The sequence below is a fragment of the Myotis nattereri genome, assembly GCF_964212035.1.
Source record: "Myotis nattereri genome assembly, chromosome: 11".
Taxonomy (NCBI): Eukaryota; Metazoa; Chordata; class Mammalia; order Chiroptera; family Vespertilionidae; genus Myotis; species Myotis nattereri.
This window is the reverse complement of record NC_138086.1, coordinates 24,681,681-24,701,309: the sequence shown is the minus strand read 5'-3', so window position 1 is coordinate 24,701,309 and position 19,629 is coordinate 24,681,681. Positions and strand designations below refer to the sequence as shown.

Sequence of the window (19,629 nt, the reverse complement as noted above, 5' to 3'; positions counted from 1 at the left end):
TTCAAGGTGAAATTCCCTACAAATAAAGGACTGATACTACAAAGACCAAAATTATAACTCATTTCATGGCTTGCAAGCAAGTACAGATAAAGGAAGCAACAGAGAAGCGCACAGGGAGCAGGCTCCTCACTGCAAACTGGAAAATGCAAGCACAGGTTGCAACCATCCGAACGCAAGCAAAAGAGACAAAGTATGATGGCACCCAAAGAAACCCCATTTACCAGCTCCGTAACTGTGAGACCTCGGGCTCACAATTAACAACACTATCACAGTCACTAAATCAGCAACACAGACAAGAACTATATTCTTAAAAATAAAGAAATACATAAACAGATATATAAGAATTCCAAAGCATTTGTAAAAGTTCTGAAGGAAAAGTTCCTAAAAAAGTACTACTATATGAATCAAAGTTATTTAGCTGTTTAATTAATAAATACACAGCAAATTACTGAAAAGTCAGAAAGACCAACTAGTGCCAAGAAACCTAGTTCATTTTCATGCCAAAACTGTATATACACATATGATTACCTTACCCTTCCTCTCTGAGCATATGCAAATCATCTGAAATGACTTACAAAAAAACAAAACAGGTTCAAACTTGGACATTAAGGCAGTTAGAGCTTGCAGGGCAGAGCTGTGGAGAGGAGAGAGCTCCCCGCAGTACTGGGAGGTGCGTAGGGGGTCTTTCTCCATTCTTCAGCGAGGTATCATCAGCGCAAGCACGAGAGGAAACCACTCAAGACCAGGAAAAGAACCACCTGAGAGGATTAATGGGAACAATTATCTGAAATCATGCCCAGCCAGAGTGAGAACTCTCATCACTCACAGAGCACTGGGAGGAGCACTCAAAAGGACTTTGCCATCTTGGTGAGACAAAATTGGCCTTAGACTAAATGTTGCTCTGTTCCCAATTAGAGAAATTTAAAACAAGACCTGAAAAGACCCCATTGTTCCCAAGTAACTTAACCACATCCCAGAAAAAACCTCAGGAATATTTATAGGAAAATAAAGACATCCAATATCAGTACCTACCAAGGTAAAATTTAGAATATCTACCATCCAAAAAGTAGAAGGAAGGTGGGGAACATCATTCAACTAAAACTAACCCCAAAATAAAACAGATGATAAAATTAGTACACAAGAATATTAAAACATTTATGATATCTGTATCTCATATGTTCAAGAAACTATAGGAAAGAGCAAACATGTAAGCAGACATTAAACATATTAAAACACACACACCCAAATCAAACTTCTAGAGATTAATACAACAAACCATTAAAAAACTGCATTACATGGAATTAACAAATTAGGGACTGTAGAAAAGATTAGTGGACATGAACACACAACAATACAAACTATACTGAAGAAAATGCCAAGAAAAAAAGAATGGGGAAAAATGAAGCTCAGCATTCAGTGAGCTGTGGGACAACTTGCAGTGGCTTAAAACAACAGAAATAAATCTGACAAACAATGTAAGACTTATACATTGAAACCTATTTTTTAAAAACTGCTGAGAGAAATTAAAGAAAAATTAAATGGAGGGATATCCCCTGTTCATGGATCAGAAGACTCAATACAGTTAAGATGTCAATTCTCCCATGTTAACCTGTACATTCAATGCAACCCCAACCAAAATCCCATCAGGTTTTATTGTAGAAATTGAGTACCTAGTTCTAAAATTGATACAGAAATACAAAGGACCTAGGACAGCCAAAACAACTTTTAAAAAGTAGGATACAGTTGGAGAGCTTACACCATGCATCTTCACAATTTATAAAAGCAGTAAACAAGACTGGTATTGTCATCAAGATAAGAAGATGAATGGAACAGACTAAGAGTCAAGACACAGACCCACATTAATCAACAGATTTTTTACAAAGGTGCAGAGATATTCAGTAAAAAAGGATAGTCTTTTCAATGAATGGTATTGGAACAAGAGAATATCTGTACACACACACACACACACACACACACACAACACTAAAAAAATTGACAGGGATGCTGAAAGTGTTATTATTTTGATGTGATGTGAAAAATTCATCAAGCCATAGAGTTAATATGTGTACACTTTACTATACATATATATACCTGAAAAAGGGAGACAAAGTAAGCATGTACATTAGCATACAGGCAAGGGCCCATATTTATTTTTTAAAAATTATTTCTATCAATCCCTCCGACATTTCATACAGAGAGAGAGAGAGAGAGAGAGAGAGAGAGAGAGAGAGAGAACCCACATGTGTGAGAAATATGTCTGGAATTAGGTTCATCTAATTTCAATGAAGGAAACTTATGGAGGATAAAGTTTGAAATATTTTTTATCTTCACATTTTTCTGAATTTCCATTGTTTAAATTCCTTTAATGAGTGCATACTATTTTTATAACAATATAGTGATTTTCTAAAAATTGAAAGCAAAGTTATTAAGAGTAGTTAATTCTAGATGAAGAGAATATGAGTAATTTATATTTTCTTCTCTGTAATTTCTATATTTTTAATTCTCCCACTTAAAAGTATTTATATAACTACAAAGACTCACATTAAAATAAAAAAATTTTGTTATGCTAAAAAATGTTAACTTTGTTATAATTACAACAATTATTCTTTGTATGCATGTGGACAGCATCCACGTGAAAACCTTAAAAAAAGGAAGTGAGAAAATATTTTGGGAAATGAGATTGGACAATGTTACTCTTTTATGATATATTTTTTATGTTTGTGAGATATAATTTTTATAAAGGGAAATGAATCATTGCTGAAGATCCAATATATATTCAGCAATGGAGAAAAGATAATCTTTCAACAAATGGTGGTAGAACTACCGGACACCCACATGCAAAACCATGAATGTACACACAGATCTTACACCCTTCATAAAAATCAACTCAAAATTGATAACAGACCTAAACATATAACACAAAATATAAAAATCCTAGAAAGTAACACAGTAGAAAATTTGATGATCTTAGATATTGCAATGACTTTTAATACAACACCAAAGAACCAATCAATGAAAGAAATAATTGATAAGCTGAGCTTCATTAAAATAAAAAACTTCCACTCTGGGAAAGACACTCAAGAGAATGAGAACACAAGCCACAGACTGGAGGAAAATATTTGCAAAACACATCCAGGTATATCCAGCAGCAGTGTCTAAATGACAGTGAAAGAAACACTCCCCTGGTAATATTTTAATACAGCAGAGTTAGTAAAGACAATCATCAAAAATATCCAGTTTCTGCCGAAACCGGTTTGGCTCAGTGGATAGAGCGTCGGCCTGTGGACTGAAGGGTCCCAGGTTCGATTCCGGTCGGGGGCATGTGCCTGGGTTGCGGGCACATCCCCAGTGGGGAGTGTGCAGGAGGCAGCTGGTCGATGTTTCTCTCTCATCGATGTTTCTAACTCTCTATCTCTCTCCTTTCCTCTCTGTAAAAACTCAATAAAATATATTTTAAAAAAAATATCCAGTTTCTGATATATATAATGGCATATGACTCAGCCATTAAAAAGGAATGAGATCCTGCCATTTGCAACATGGGTGGACCTAGAGGATATTATGCTAAGTGCAATAAGTCAGACAGAGAAAGACAAATACTATATGATTTCACTTATAGGTGGAATCTAAAAACGACAAAGTAAACGAACAAGCAAAAAAAGCAGAAATAGACTCATAGATACAGAGAACAAACAATGGTAGCTGGAAAGGGGATAGACGGGTGAAAAGGGTGAAAGGAAATGAGAGGCACAAACTTCCAGTTATAAAATAAATTAATTACAGGGATGTAATGTAGAGCATAGAAGATATAATCAATAATATTGTAATAACTATGTATGATGATAGATTGGTTACTAGACATCATGGTGATCACATCCTAAGGTATGTAAATGTCAAATCACCGTGTACACTTGGACCTAATATAATATTGTATGTCAACTATAATAAATAATGTTTTTAATAAAAATTCCATTTCTGGCAAAACCATGAGAAAACAGGTCCTCTAATATACCACTTATGGGAGTGTAAATTATCTTTTTAAAGTACACTTTGGCTCTATCTGTCAGAATACAAAAGGCAATATACATACTCTAATGCAACTATTCCACTGCCACTGCCATAAATTTAAATTCCTGGGTATGCCCCCTCACTGCAATATAGTTTTAACAGAAGATAAAAACAATAAAGAAACACCTAAAGTGCTTGTTTAAAAACTAAGTAAAAGGTGGCCCAAATTAAATAGATTATGGTGTATACATATGACAGAATACTACATAGCTACTGAAAAGAATGACAGAAATCAGTGTGTGCTGCTAGAAAAGATCTCAAAGATAAAGTAAAACAAATGAACAAAGTTTTAAAGTATACATAGCATGATCCCACTTGTTTAAAGAACATATATATAATATTTATAAATATTCCTTAAGAATATGTAAATTCGCCGAAACCGGTTTGGCTCAGTGGATAGAGCGTCGGCCTGCGGACTGAAAGGTCCCGGGTTTGATTCCGGTCAAGGGCATGTACCTGGGTTGCGGGCATATCCCCAGTGGGAGATGTGCAGGAGGCAGCTGATCGATGTTTCTCTCTCATCAATGTTTCTAACTCTCTATCTCTCTCCCTTCCTCTCTGTAAAAAATCAATAAAATATATTTTAAAAAAAAAAGAATATGTAAATTCATAAACAATATTATACTAATACATTAAATATATATTTTTTCATTAAGATTATACATTCACACATAAATATAGTCCCCTATTTTCCTCACAGAACCACAAAACACTTAAAAGGGTTATGTTTTAGGAAGGAAATGAACAAGGAGAAAAGTCTTCACTTCTTTTTACTTTGTTCCTCTTCAAAAATTTGAATTTTTAAATACATAACTAATTTTAGAAAATTACACATTTAATTTTAGAAATCATATGTATAATGTTTTAATGGCAGCAAAGATGAGCTAGGCAGAGATCACTGGCCCTTCAATTTGCTTGCTGATTATACACACATCTTTGTGTGTATAATCTAATAAGTATGTTTTATATTTTATGTCGGTTTACATTTTGTTTTGCATACACACATAAGCATACATATATTTAAATCTAGCTATTTAGTTGACTCTCATATTATCAAATAATAACCATCTAAATTCAGCTACACACGGTTCCCTGGGTATAAAGAGAACATTCTGATAACTGGAATCAAACATTCTAGCCAACCTGGAAAGAATAGTCTGGATGAAAATTAACATAACCTGGTAGCTAGCTGGCAACCATTAAAATAAAGTTTCTAACCAGAGAAGCTACAGATCCTAAAAATGAGGAAATGAATATGCCTTCTCTATGCCAAACTACGCTGGGCACTTTCACACACTCTTAATTTCCCCAACAACCACAGCAGATCATTATTATCCCATTTTACAAGTACAGAAACTAAAACTGGTGGTTTTAAGTAACTGGTCCAGGGTTACTTTACATGGATAATACAGTAAGTTTCTACTAACTATACCACACTTCCCACCAAAGACTGTGACCACATCTACCTACAAGTTATTGCTTAAAAAAAAAAACCTGACCAATCACCCAACATTAAAAACATATGCCTCAAAGCCTTCAAGAGATCCCAATGTTAAAAATTACACATGCCCTGGCCGGTGTGGTTCAGCTGGTTGGAGTGTCGGGTTCGATTCCCAGTTAGGGCACATACCTAGGTTTCAGGTTCAGTCCCCACTGGGGTATGTATGGAAGGCAACCACTCAATTTTCTCTCTCACATCAATGTTTCTCTCTCCCGCCCCCTCCGTCTTTCTCTAAAATAACAACAAAAAGGTTAGAAACTACAACGTGGATTCCCATGATATTAATTCTGCATATTTAGCCAGAAATAAAAAAAAAGGAAAATTTTCCCCCCTTGCATCCACATATGCTGTTGGATGTCCCGGGACTCCCAGAAAGTTCAAAAAGTGTTTAGTCTTCAGGCATTCTAGTAGAAATTTTCAAAGTGTATCACTCGTGACAAGACTCCGAGGGTGCAAAGAGAGCCAGAAACCCTAAAAAACATTATGAAATGGGCTCAAATAAAGAGAGAAGGTGGTGCTGGAGACGACACTGACTTCCTAGCACCACGTGCAGGACTCTGCTCTGAAGTGTCTACACCCCTCTCTCACCACAAACAGGGTTGTGGACCTCAAAGCTGCTTGGTCAATGCTCTCATCAAAGCCTGGCCCCCTCAACAGTGTTCTCTGGATTAAATATGGGGCAGACCAAAATACTCTCCCTGCAACTTAACAGGTGTTCTCAATGAAGGATTTGCTCGGTTTTTGAAATTCCATCTTCTGTGAAGACCTGAAAGTTGATGGAAACGTGAGCCTTCAATTCCTTCAAACCTCCTTGACATCTGTAACCTCCTTGACATCTGTAACATCTGCCTACAAAAGCTCTACTCTGAGGTTTCGATAAGATCTCCTCAAGTCACAGTCAAGTTTGTCTTCCCAATTAAATTGGCAATTAAAGACCAACTTATAAAAAGAGTCAACCTTTAATTGGAAAGCAAATCACCTAACAGTAAAAGGTAGACACATTTCCCAATTAAAAATCTGACAAGAACTCACAAAAACAAAAGAGCATTTCCCAAATGTCATGATGCTCATTTCCTGGTTAGAAAGGCTTCCTGCTCCAACGCCACACCAAACACAAGGTGAGCAGGTGGGGGTAGAGGATTGATAGTAAGCAGGAAAATGTGTGCGGACACGGACATGAAACTGTACAAATTGTGCATCAGCAGGGAGCCAGGACTCTGTCCACCCAATTAGTTCCATTTTAAGGGGCCTGTGGGCAAGACTTCAAACCAAAACCTGCAGTGAGCAGCAGCCCGACAGACTCAATCCCCAGCCCTGGGTCTCATCGAAGCCCCTCCTCACCACCTGCAGACCTCTTTGCAAAGCCCAGAGTACACCCTATGGAATACCTGACTGTCCTGACATATTTTTAAATGGTTAAGAATTTCGTTTATGAGTCTCAATGTACTTTTAAAAATACCCATCTGCCAAATGTAATACTTTCATTACAATTACACTATACCTCATCTTTAAGTTACTTTGATGGACTACCACACTAGCAAAATAGAGTCATTTTTTATCTACCTGGTACCCTGGTTAGAAACCGTGGTGCCCTAGATGAGATTTGGGTATGGCATGTCCACACCTACTCTGTCCTTAGGTCAACCCCTTATTCATCTGTACATTTTTTTTTATCCAGTGTTAAAAGACAATTATAACAATAAGTGCTCTTCTAACAAATAGGAATAGCATTTTAAAAATACAAACTTGTCAATACATAATGTAGTTTAGAAATGACCTTTTTTACATATCTGAACAAGAGAACTGAGGGAGAATTTTTAACATTCACTATTCAAAAAAGAAAAACAACTGCTCAGTGATATAAAAAGATAAAGCTAAACTAAGTAAACTTTTCAGAGGACAGAGGACTCTTTCATGAACAAGTAATTTACTGTGACAAAATGATAGGGCCAAGGAAACATAAAAGAGAATTGGCACATCTAGTCCCAAGTATCCTTTAGATGTAGTTCAGATTTTATTAACATGAGTCTAAAATTGGTTTTTCTTTTTGAGGCTTGTTGCCAAAGCAACCAGGAAAGCTACAGTCTTTGAGAGTTTGAAAAGAGGTTAAGGGTAAGAGGAGGTAACCAAAGTTTTATACCAGGAATGAGGAATCATGAAGACAAGGTTGCAAGAAGGGTAACACAGAGAATACAAATTGAACAGATAGACAAAGCAGCAACTACAGTGACAGAACAACTTCTCCAGTTTTATTGAGATAAAAATGACATTTAACAATGTATTCATTTAAGGTATAAATGGGATTTATGTGTATGTTGCAAAATGATTACCACAGTATGTTTAGTTAACATCTATCACCTCACAGTTCTGTTTTCTTGTGATGAGAAATTTTTACATCTACTCTCTTAGCAACTACATTCCCTATTCTGTTCCCTGAAGTACTCTCCCCTGACTCTCCCCAACCTGAACACCAAAGTAATATCACCATCCTCCTCTCATTCACTGCCACTGTTTATGAAATTTAAACCATTGGGTATGTTCAAAAGCATATCAGGGAGGAAACAAGAGCGGAGAGAGTTAGCAACACCCTCACTACAATGTCAAAATTGCCCTGCGTCTCAAAGAGATGCTGATATATAAACATCAACATTCTGACATCAACAACATCAGTCTTAAAATGGTCACGTGTAAACATGAACCAGTATCCTTACCCAGAATGCTAGGTGTGGACACTCCATTTATATCATGCTGGTAATAGATAGAGCAAAATAAAAAGTGTTGTTCTAATGGTCTGAGGTGGTCCAAAATAAGGAAGAAAAATGAAAATAAAAAAAGCAACAGAAGCCAGAATAAAAAAAAAAAAATGCGCTTGGATTAAATCAGGGTGATCATGAGAAGGTAATATGTATGGACATAAGAAATGGATGGATAAACCACAAAATCACACCCCACACCACCCAGCATTGGGAAATTTCCCCTGAAAAACACAAAGGCAACCAAAGAGCAATGTACGTATGTTTTTGAATCAGTATCAATAACAAAGCTTTAGTTTGTTTTTTAAGCTTTTTTCAAATATAGAACATGAGGGTAAATTTAACTGCATTTTTAAAAACTGATATAGCATAAAAGAAATGGGTAAAACCTACAGAATCATAAGTACACCAATGAGATGGTACATTTGTATATAGCTGCTAACTTCCCTAATTCCCCACTCCACTTTCACTGGGAAATAATCACTCCTTCCCGGGGATTCCCATTGCATCCCATCTGTCTCTTCTACTCTCATGTCATAGTTGTAACTTACATATTTTATCCCTCAAATATAGTCTACATCATGTCAAATTAGTCTTTGCAAAACTCAAGGCATTCACTCATTCATTCAATAAACATTTCCAAAGCACGTCTAAGTGCCTGACACCATTCTACAGACAGGAAAGAAATATGTACTGCTTAAATGAAATGTTGACTGCAAGGCAGAAAAAAGTGAAATAGTACAAAAAAGAATTCACATAAATCAGGTGTTATATATTTCCAAGGGGATTCGGATGGGAAGCTACAAATGTTCTGATACCGTGGAACAGCTGCATTACCTGTGTATTGTCACAGCAAGAAAACGTGTCCACAATACAACAGCACTTCCTCTGCTTGGCCTGCCAAGTGTATTAAGTATTCCATACAGAGAATTATCATCTTAATCCCTTAAAATATTTAGTAATGATGGCTTCATATACCATAATCTTAACCTAGAGGTCTCTAAATAACACACATGAGATGGGTCTTTATAAGTCCAGGAAAGGCAGGTTGTTTTAAAAGTTCGATCTGTGCATTCATTCAAGAACGTATTAAATACCAGATACTGCTGGGCCAGGGTTTTAAAAAGATCAGGACAGTCCAAGAGCTCTCCAAGAACTGAACCAAAAGTTTGCCATGCGGGGGTGGGGGGAGGGGGGGGGCAGTCACGTTTTATTTCATGGAAAATACCAGAGTTGAAATTCAAATGCCAACAACGTAAAAAACGTGTTGCGTTTTATTCTGGTTGTTTTCAGTCATTCCCTCTATCATTCTTAATGGTACTTGAAAGGATTCCCCCATCCTCGATTTATTTCACTTAAAAAAAAAAAAAAAGGCCTGCCACTCCCACTCCCACTATATAGATTGGGGGGCGGGGGCGGGGGGATGTGTACAGAGGGTAACTTGAAATTTGTTTCATTTCTTTCTTTCCTTCTTAATGAACAGACCGGAAAAGGAGGCGGAATAAAAGTCGAAAACGGATGAGTGCCTGCTGACCCACAGCCCGGGCACCGGCTCACTACCGGCTCCCGCCCGAGAGGGAGGCTGTGGCCGATCACAGGTGGTTGGAGGTGCCCCGAGTGTGACAACATTATCTGCAGCGCGTGGCAGGCCTCATACCCCAAGTCCCGGGAACCGAGCCCCTTCCGGGGAGCGCGGCAGAGGGAAACCCACAGTCCAGGTGCGGGGCGGGCTCCCGGAGCTCACCTGGCTCCCTCCACCACGCCCCACAGCGTGCCGGCAGGGCCTGGGCATCCCGCGGGCAGCTCTGGCCCCAGAGAAAACACCGAGGAAGGCTCCTCCCTCCAGCCCAGCCCCCGGACACTGGGGGGCCCGTGGGGACCCTAGGATGGGCTTGCGAGAGGCCAGGAGGGGAGGGCAGGGGAGGGTCGGCAGGGTGGCACCGGCTCACCCTTCTCCCTGCCAAGCGGAGGTGGAGGCGCTGCCCGCTGCCCTGTCCCCTGACCCTGCCTCCTGCCTCCTGCCTCCCTCACCTGATCACAGAGATGAGCAGCCCCGAGGGGTCTTTGCTTTTGCTGACTGTGCCTCGGTACTTGCCACCGGCTGCCTCTGCCGCCATCTTGGTAACGGGCGGAGAACCTGCGGGCTGCAATGGAGCGAAGGCGGTGAGAACTCTGCAATTGACCTCTCCGAGAGCCCACCAATAGGAGAAGAGCATTTCACAGAACCTCTCTTCCCGTTGCCGGAGTGAGGGGGCGGGACTTCGCGCGTTTCCAGGCCGACGCGCGTTCTAAGCACTCTGGGGATTGTAGTTTTCCTTCAGCCGTCTCTGGGCGCGGAGGAAGCCAAACCAGGGGCTGCTTGGTGAAGTCCCCTAATAAGTGACTTACTTATCTTTATTCTGATCTTCGGATTTTTTAATTTCCTTGTTTTTAGAATGATATCAGTTTTTAAGTTAAAATTTATCTGATGATGCCACAATGTGGGTGGGTGGGTGGGTGGGTGGGTGGAGGGGCGTATCTAAGTGGGGCAGGGGTCTATGCTTGATGTCTATATGCATGATTCTACTTCAAACAGTGGTTTTTAAAAAACACAATAAAATGTGAAAATGAAGAGACAAATGCTTTTCTCTAATATTCTCTAAAACTAAGTGTTTTGCATTAGTTTTATGTGAGTTCAATCATTTTCAGTGTCCCTGTATTCCCAGACAATCCTAAAAAACACACACTCAGGAAAATGCAAATGGATATTGATGAAGACCAAAGAAACCAAAACCAAAACTGACCAGATTACAAATTCCTTTTCTTCCCAAGCTAAATAAAATATGGATAATAATCATGTCCATGTGTGCTTTATTAATATTTTTACTAGTAAGTCTTCATATTTCCTGAATATGACTCTTGGTTTAGTTATTCATTCAGAAGATGAAATGAACAAATAACAAAGATTAAAGTATGTATGGGAAGTGGACAAATCAAAAACAATAGGAAAAATAAATATTGAAAAGGAGGGATGCCCTGACCGGTTTGGCTCAGTGGATGGAGCGTCGGCCTGCGGACTCAAGGGTTCCGGGTTCGATTCCAGTCAAGGGCATGTACCTTGGTTGCAGGCACATCCCCAGTGGGGAGTGTGCAGGAGGCAGCTGATCGATGTTTCTCTCTCATCGATGTTTCTAACTCCCTATCCCTCTCCCTTCCTCTCTGTAAAAAATCAATAAAAATATTAAAAAAAAAAAGAAAAGGAGGGAAAGAGGTAATCTTGTAATATTGTAAATCAGAAGACACCTTAGTCAATAAGCCAAATTAATTTGGAGTCTTTTATTAGTACGCTAGCACTAGTGGGCTCAGAGTAGAATGTCTCTGTCAAAATCTGGGCCCCAACATCGTGGAAGTCTTCCCTATTTATACTTTTTTTCAGCTCTTTGTCTTCCAAATTTGGAAGAGACTTCTGGACCTTCTGAGAAAAAGTCCTATGTGCTGGGACAGGGCGGTGAGACCATATCTCAAGACCTGGCCTGGCGCCAGCACTGACAACTCTGTCTGGGGCATAGTTGATGGTCTCTCTGGAATGGGAGTAGTCTTATTTTTCCTTATTATTTAAGCACGCAAGTGTTTACAGAAGCCAGAATAGCAGGGTTAAAATTTCAAACAGCAGTTTTTTACTCAAGATGGAGGTCACTATGCTTCAATCTGCTTAGTAGCAGTAAAGATTAAGAATTTAAGAGATGAATAGAAAGCAAACTCAGAGGTCTGGAATTGGAAAGTAGCAACCCCAAAACACATCAACTACTTTCTTAAACATATATTGCAAAAAAACCCAACATATATATATATATATTAGAGGCCTGATGCATGAATTTCATACAAGAGTAGGCCTTTCTTCCCCCAGCTGCTGGCACCGGCTTCCCTCTGGCACCCAGGACCCAGGCTTCCCTCATAGCCCCGGCTTCATCAGGAAGGTCGTCCAGAAGGACATCTGGTCTAATTAGCAGATTATGCTTTTATTATTATAGATTGTGCTGGTGAAAGTTCACATTGACTTTTTAAAATCAGCTTGGAGTTCTCATTTATTTTCTTTTTATGTAAAAGTAGTCATACCCTTTGGCCCAATAATTCCAGTTCTAGGGACTTTGTTCCTAAAAAAAAAAAAAATAGAGGCATAGAAAAATATTGAAAATTTGAAACAACATAGAAATTTTAAATAAATTATAGAACATTCATATAATAATATAACAAATAGCCACTGGAAATCATAATTTTAATCTTTACTGAAAAGAAGGTTTTCATGGTATAAGTGAAAAAAGCAAGTTATAAAGTTAAATAACTCATTAATATAAGGCAGGTAGTTGGGCCTAGTGGGTAAGAATACCAACAGTAGGGGGGAAAAATGATCATCATCTTAGTTGACAGAGAAAAAGCTTTTGACAAAACCCAACACACTTTTCATGATAAAACACTCAGAAATTAGAAATAGGAGGGAACTTCTTAAACATGATAAAGGATACTTATTTAAAAACCACAGCTAACATCATACTCTGGTGAAAAACTGAACATTTCCAACTCTGGTCAGGCACAAGACAAGAATGCCCACTTTCACCACTTCCATTCAACAAAGTACTAGAAATTCTGGCTAGCAAAATTAGGCAAGAAAAGAACAAAAGGCATTCAAATTGGAAAGGAAGGAGTAAAACTATTCCTATTTTGTAGACAATATGATCTTACATATGGAAATCCTAAAGAATTTTTTTAAAAAACTGTTAGAGTTAATAAATGAATTCAGCAAGGTTGCAGGATACAATATCAAGAAAAAAAAATCAGTGGTGTTTTTATACAATAGCAATAAACAATCCAAAAAGGAAATTAACAGAACGATTCTATTTACAATCACATCAAAAAGATTAAAATACTTAGGAGTAAATTTATCCAAGGAAGTGAAAGACTTACACACTGAAAACTATAAAACATGCTGAAATAAACTGAAGAAGACCTAACTAAATGGAAAGAAATCCTGTGTTCATGGATTGGAAGAGAATATTTTAAGATGTCAATACACCTAAAGCTATCTACAAATTCAGTGCAATCCTATGAAAATTCCAATGGCCTTTTTTTGCAGGGTTGGAAAAACTGATCAAAAAATTCACATGGAACTGCAAGGAGCTTCAGAAAGCCAAAAACAATTGTGAAAAACAACAAATTTGGAGGACTCAGATTTCCTGATTTCAAAACTTACTAAAAAACTACAGTAATCAAAAGGGTGATATTTGCATAAAGATAAAAATTAAATAGAGTATAATTGAAAGCTCAGAAATAAACCCATACATCTAATATGCAAAAGAATGAATTTGGCTTCTGTCTTAATCCATTCAGATTGCTCTAACAAATCATATACTGGATAGTTTATAAATAAAAAAAACTTTATTTCTCACAGTTTGGGAGCCTGGGAAGTCAAGATCTAGGGACCTTTGTGGGGTCTCCTTTATTTTTTTAATGTCTTTATTGATTTCAGAGAGGAAGGGAGAGGGAGAGATAGAAACATCCATGATGACAGAGAATCATTGATTGGCTGCCTCCTGCATGCCCCCTACTGAGGATAGAGCCCGCAACTGGGGCATGTGCCCTTGACCAGAATCAAACCTGGGACCCTTCAGTCTGCAGGTTGACGCTCTATCTGCTGAACCAAACTGGCTAGGGCAAGGTCCTCTTATAAGAACACTAATCCCTAATCTCCTCCCCACCACCTAATACCATTATCTTTGGGGGTTAGGGTTGAATATAGGAATTTGTGGGTGGACACACTCAGATCTCACACCATATACAAAATGTAACTTAAAATGAATCAAAGGCCTAAATGTATGAGATAAAATCTAAGGATGTAAGAATTTACCCCTATGTTGGGGTAAATTCTTACATCCTTAGATATGGCAATTGATTCTTATAATATACTAGAGGCCCGGTGCACAAAAATTTGTGCACTCGGGGGGAGGGGGAGTCCCTCAGCCTGGCCTGTGCCCTCTCCCAATCTGGGACCCCTCGGGAGATAAAGACCTGCTGGCTTAGGCCTGCTCCCGGGTGGCAGAGGACAGGCCCAATCCCTAGGTGCAGCCCCTGGTGGGGCTCAGAGCAGGGCTGATTGGGGAGTTGGGGCACCGCCCCCTGTCATGCACAGAGCAGGGCAGATCGGGAGGTTGCGATGCCACCTTCAGTCACACTCAGGGTAGGGTCACACTCAAGGCAGGGCCGATTGGGGAGGTTGCGGCGCCGGCCTCTGTCACGCACAGAGCAGGGCGGATCAGGGGGTTGTGGTGCCACCCTTGTCACATACAGAGCCGGCCGATCAGGGGGTTGGGGCGCTGCACCCTGTCACTCACAGAGCCGGCCGATCAGGGGATTGGGGAGCTCCCCCCTGTCATGCACAGAGCAGGGCCAATCAGGGGTTTGGGCACTGCCCCCTGTCACTCACAGAGTAGGGCCCATCAGGGGGGTTGGGGCTCCGTACCCTGTCACGCACAGAGCAGGGTCGATCAGGGGGTTGGGGAGCTCCCCCCTGTCACTCACAGAGTAGGGCCGATAGGCAAGTTGGGGCACTGCCCCCTGTCACACACAGAACAGGGCCGATCAGGGGGTTGGGGCACCGCCACTCTCACACTCAGGGCAGGGCCAATGGGGAGGTTATGGCTCTACCACTTCACACACAGAGCAGGGCCCGTGGGGGGGGAGCGGGGGTTGGGGTGCCGCCCTCTATCACCCACAGAGCAGGGCCGATCAGGGGGTTGGGGCGCCGCCACTCTCACACTCAGGGCAGGGCCAATGGGGAGGTTATGGCTCTACCACTTCACACACAGAGCAGGGCCCGTGGGGGGGGAGCGGGGGTTGGGGTGCCGCCCTCTATCACCCACAGAGCAGGGCCGATCAGGGGGTTGGGGCGCCGCCACTCTCACACTCAGGGCAGGGCCGATGGGGAGATTATGGCTCTACCCCATCACACACAGAGCAGGGCCCATGGGGGGGGGGGGAGGTTGGGGCGCCGCACCCTGTCACACACAGAGCAGGGCCGATCAGGGGGTTGGGGGCGCCACACCCTGTCACACACAGAGATGCAGGGCGATCAGGGGTTGGGAAGCTCCCCCCTATCAGGCATAGAGCAGGGCTGATCAGGGGGTTGGGGCGCCTTCCCCTGTCACGAACAGAGCAGGACGGATAGGGAGGTTGTGGCCCCGCCCCCTGTCACACACAGAGCTGCAGGGCGATCAGGGGGTTTGGGCACTGCCCCCTGTCACGCTGATCCCGGTGCCAGGAGGCCTCGTGGCTCCACTGATCCCAGTGCTGGGAGGCATATTACCCTTTTACTATATAGGATTGAGGTCTGGTGCACGGGTGGGGGCCGGCTGGTTTGCCCTGAAGGGTGTCCCGGATCAGGGTGGGGGTACCGCTTGGGTGCCTGGCCAGCCTGGGTGAGGGGCTGATGGCTGTTTGCAGCTGGTCACACACCCTTCAGGGTGGAGGTCCCCACTTGGGTGCCTGGACAGTCTTGATGAGGGGCTGAGGGCCGTTTTCAGGCTGGCGGGTGACTGAAGCTCCCAACCGCTCCTTTTTTCTTTTTTTTTTTTAATTCTGGGCCGGCTTTATCTCTGAGGCTTGGCTCCAGCTCTGAGGCCTTGGCTGCTGAAAGCAGGTATCTGGTTTGTTTGGGTTCTATAATCGAAACACTGTTTCAACTGCAGCTCTGAGATCCCGGCTGGCTGAAAGCAGGTTTCTGGGGTTTTGTTTAGCTTCTATATTTGCAACAATGTTTCAAACTGCAAGCTCAGAGCCCAGCAGTGGCAGGCGGGGAACCTGGCTTCCTTCGTCACTGAAGCAAGCAAGCCTCATGTTCGCTTCAAGCTGCCTGGCTGCCGGCCGCCATCTTGGCTGGCAGTTAATTTGCATATCGCCCTGAATAGCCAATGGGAAGGGTAGCGGAGGTACGGCTAATTACCATGTTTCTCTTTTATTAGATAGGATGACACCAAAAGCATGAGCAACACCAACAAAATAGATAAGTTGGACTTCATCAAAATTTAAAGTCTTTGTGCATCAAAAGACACTATCAAGAAATTTTTTAAAACCCACAGAATATGAAAAATATATGGAAATCATGTATCTGAGAAGAGTCTTTATTCAGCATATGGTAAGGACTCTTACAACTCAACAGCAAAAGACTGGGCCATGGAATTGAATAGACATTTCTCCAAAGGAGATATACAAATGGCCAACAAGCACATGAAAAGACGCTTAACAACTTTAGTCATTAGGGAAATCATAATGAGATACCACTTCATATGTACTATTATTGAAACAGGATTTTTAGACTGGAACACGCGGTGTTCTGGTCAGACGGGTTCCTGGGTTCTTTGTCCGTGGGAATCGAAGAATGAAAACCACGGACAGAAGGTGGTATAGCAAAGGTGGAAATTTATTGAAGAAAAAGTACAGATTCCCACGTGGGAAGGAGGAAAGAGTCCCCCACCCCCACCCCAGTCCCTGTTTCCACAGTTTATAGAGGCTGTAGATCTTTGTGCCTTGATATCCCCTCTGATTGGTCACTATTTCTTTAGACTGGTTACTATAGTAACTATTGAGCTCAAAGGTAGAACCTCACATGGGAGGTAGAACCTTTTCCCGCTCCCCCTTCCCTTTCCTATTCCCTTTGGGCTTTCTTCTTCTCCTTCTGGGTGAGCGACTTCCTTCCCTTTATTTTGTAAATATAGACCGTCTGCTGTTTCCAGCTTTCCTGTTCTATGGAAATGTACCTTCTGGTGCTCTGTAGCCCTGTGCTTCTTCTATGGTCCCCTTAATTTCTAAAATTTCCTAAACCTGTCTTTTTCACCCCTAAAATTCCTGTTTCATTATGGCTGTGACTTTTTTAAATGGAAAAAAAATATTCACAAGGATGTGGAGAAATTGGAACCTTGTGCATTGCTGGTGGAATGTAAATGGTACAGCCAATGTGGAAAATAGTTTGTGGCTCCTCAAAAGTTAAACATAAAATTACCAAATGACCCAACAATTCCACTCATAGGGATATATCCAAAAGAATTTCAAACAAGTGCTCAAAAAAAAAAAAATACTTGTACACATGAAAGGGCAAGTCGTCGCGGGGCCTGACCATGCTGCTGGCGGCCTCAGGCACCGACTCCCCAGCCCATGGCGGGAGCCCTGTGCAGGCTGCCACCCGCCCGCTGCCCCCGGCAGCAGCAGCGGCGGCAGGGCGGGGCGTGTGCCCTCGCCCGAGGAGATGGAGGAGGAGGCGATCGCCGGCGCCCCCGGGAACGAGATGGAGGACATGGACTTCCTGTCTGGGCTGGAACTGGTCGATCTGCTGGACCCCCAGCAACCGGACTGGCCCCTGGAGCCCGGGCTCAGCTCGCCCTGGGGGGGGGGGGGGCCTAGAACTGCGCCCTCCATCTTGCCCTGGGTCCTCCATTTTTGGGGCGGCCACCATGTGCTCAGGAGAGTGCCTTCTTCCCGGAAGCCCTGGCCCCTGCTGGCCACGCCCAGGATTTCTTTAAACTAACCAATAACAATCAAGGGACGTGTGTGCCAGAGAGATGACCACATCCTGTGTAACAAGACCCGACTCGCGCCTAGCCAATCGGCGGGGCCCACAGTCCCCTCCCCTGCCCTTACTATAAAACCCACAATCCCATCAGGCCTCGCTCTCTCTCGGCCACTGGGCTTACGGTTGTTGCATCGGTGAGTGTGGTTGGGGAGCCGAACTAGTTTGAAATGAAGGACTCTTTGCTTTTGCATCGGACTGACGGGCTCCCTGGGCGTCCTGGGAACCTTGAAATCTGGGCACAACACACAAATGTTCACACTGTTCACAATAGCCAAAAGGTAGAAACAACCTGAATGTCCATCAATGGATGAATATGGTATCATATGTAACAAAATGTGACATATCCATACAAAGAAATATTATTCAGCCATAAAAGGGAATAAAATGCCAATGCATGCTACAGCATTGATGAACCTTGAAAACATTATTTTAAGTGAAAGATGCCAGACATAAAAGGCCTCACAGTGTATGATTCCATTTACACAAAATACCTGGAATAGGCGAACTCATACACAGAAAGCAGATTCATGGTTTCCAGAATTTGTGGAAGGTGGGAATAGACTATGGACGACAAAAAAAGTCCACGTGCTAACCTGACTAGCTCAGGGAAGGCCTGCATGGCGGTTTTGCAAACTCAAAAGTCCTAGTAACCACAAAGGATGGTCTGAAAGTAAAACTTTAACCTAAAGCAGTTTTTAGTGGGTAGTCATGTCCTATACAGTATCTTCCCTGATAAAGGTCAATCTTTACCTTAACTGAGCCTATTGTCTTTTTGTATCTAAGATAACATCCTCCTGAAATGTCAGGGTAACTTGTGACTTCTTTCTTTCCCGACCCCTTAGGGCACAACCTAATGCATCTGGTCACCAGGACAGACACCATGAATTCTTTCATTATCATGGTTACCACCTTAATTGTTGACTGTTAACTATAACTGTCCTGCACCCACCCAAGTAAAAGAAGGATGTGTCTATCATTTTACTTTTCCTCCAATCCAGAGTTTCCCCCTCACCCCTTTTGCTTTCTCCCACCTCCCTAATCTATCACCAATGGATTTCATGTAACCCACTTATGTCTCCTCCTTTGATCGTAATGGATAAAACAAGGTGAAGAACTGTCATTCTCCAGAGCATTATCCCAATCTGCTTCCTGGCAATTGTCAACAGTTTGGCTCAGATAAACTCACAAAAATTCTTTACAGGTTTGAATGTTTTTACATTAACAAGACAATGACTGCTTTATAGACACGGTTTCCTTTTGGGATGATGAAAACGTTTTGGAACTTGATAATAGTGATGGTTGCAAAAGTTTGAGAGTGTATTAAAGGCTACTGAATGATATACTAAAATGGTAAATTTTATGTGATGTATATTTCACCACAATAAACAAAATGCAGGTGTACAGTAGCATTGCCTAGATTCAATGCCAGCTCTCCACTTAATAGCCAGGTTACCTTAGGCATGTTTCTCAACCTTTGTGTGATTTAGTTTTTTTTTAATCAGTAAGCAGGTGATAATAGGACTCCCCGAGGGTATTGTGAGACTGTGAGATATGCCTGATCAGCTAGTATTACTCAAGTATGATACCAATTTTGTTTAAAATATACCTCTATGGGTATTGTGAAGTTCTTTTGAGAAGAATATGGGTAATTTTTCATTTTTTCTTTATACTTTTCTGTGTGCTATTTTCAAATTTCCTATGAATAGGTGTTGCTT

General features: G+C 41.7%; 1 protein-coding gene across 2 annotated transcripts in view; it reads right to left on the bottom strand.

The window, feature by feature from the left end:
* Window positions 1-10,439, bottom strand: part of EXOC4 (exocyst complex component 4) — a 750,050-nt gene extending 739,611 nt beyond the window's left edge. For both annotated transcript variants that reach the window (XM_081102441.1, XM_081102440.1), the window contains exon 1: window positions 10,351-10,439. In XM_081102441.1, coding sequence (XP_080958567.1) covers window positions 10,351-10,436 — 86 coding nt within the window. In that variant the 5' untranslated portion in view covers window positions 10,437-10,439. The remainder of the gene's footprint in view (window positions 1-10,350) is intronic.
* Between the last annotated feature and the right edge of the window lie 9,190 nt (window positions 10,440-19,629).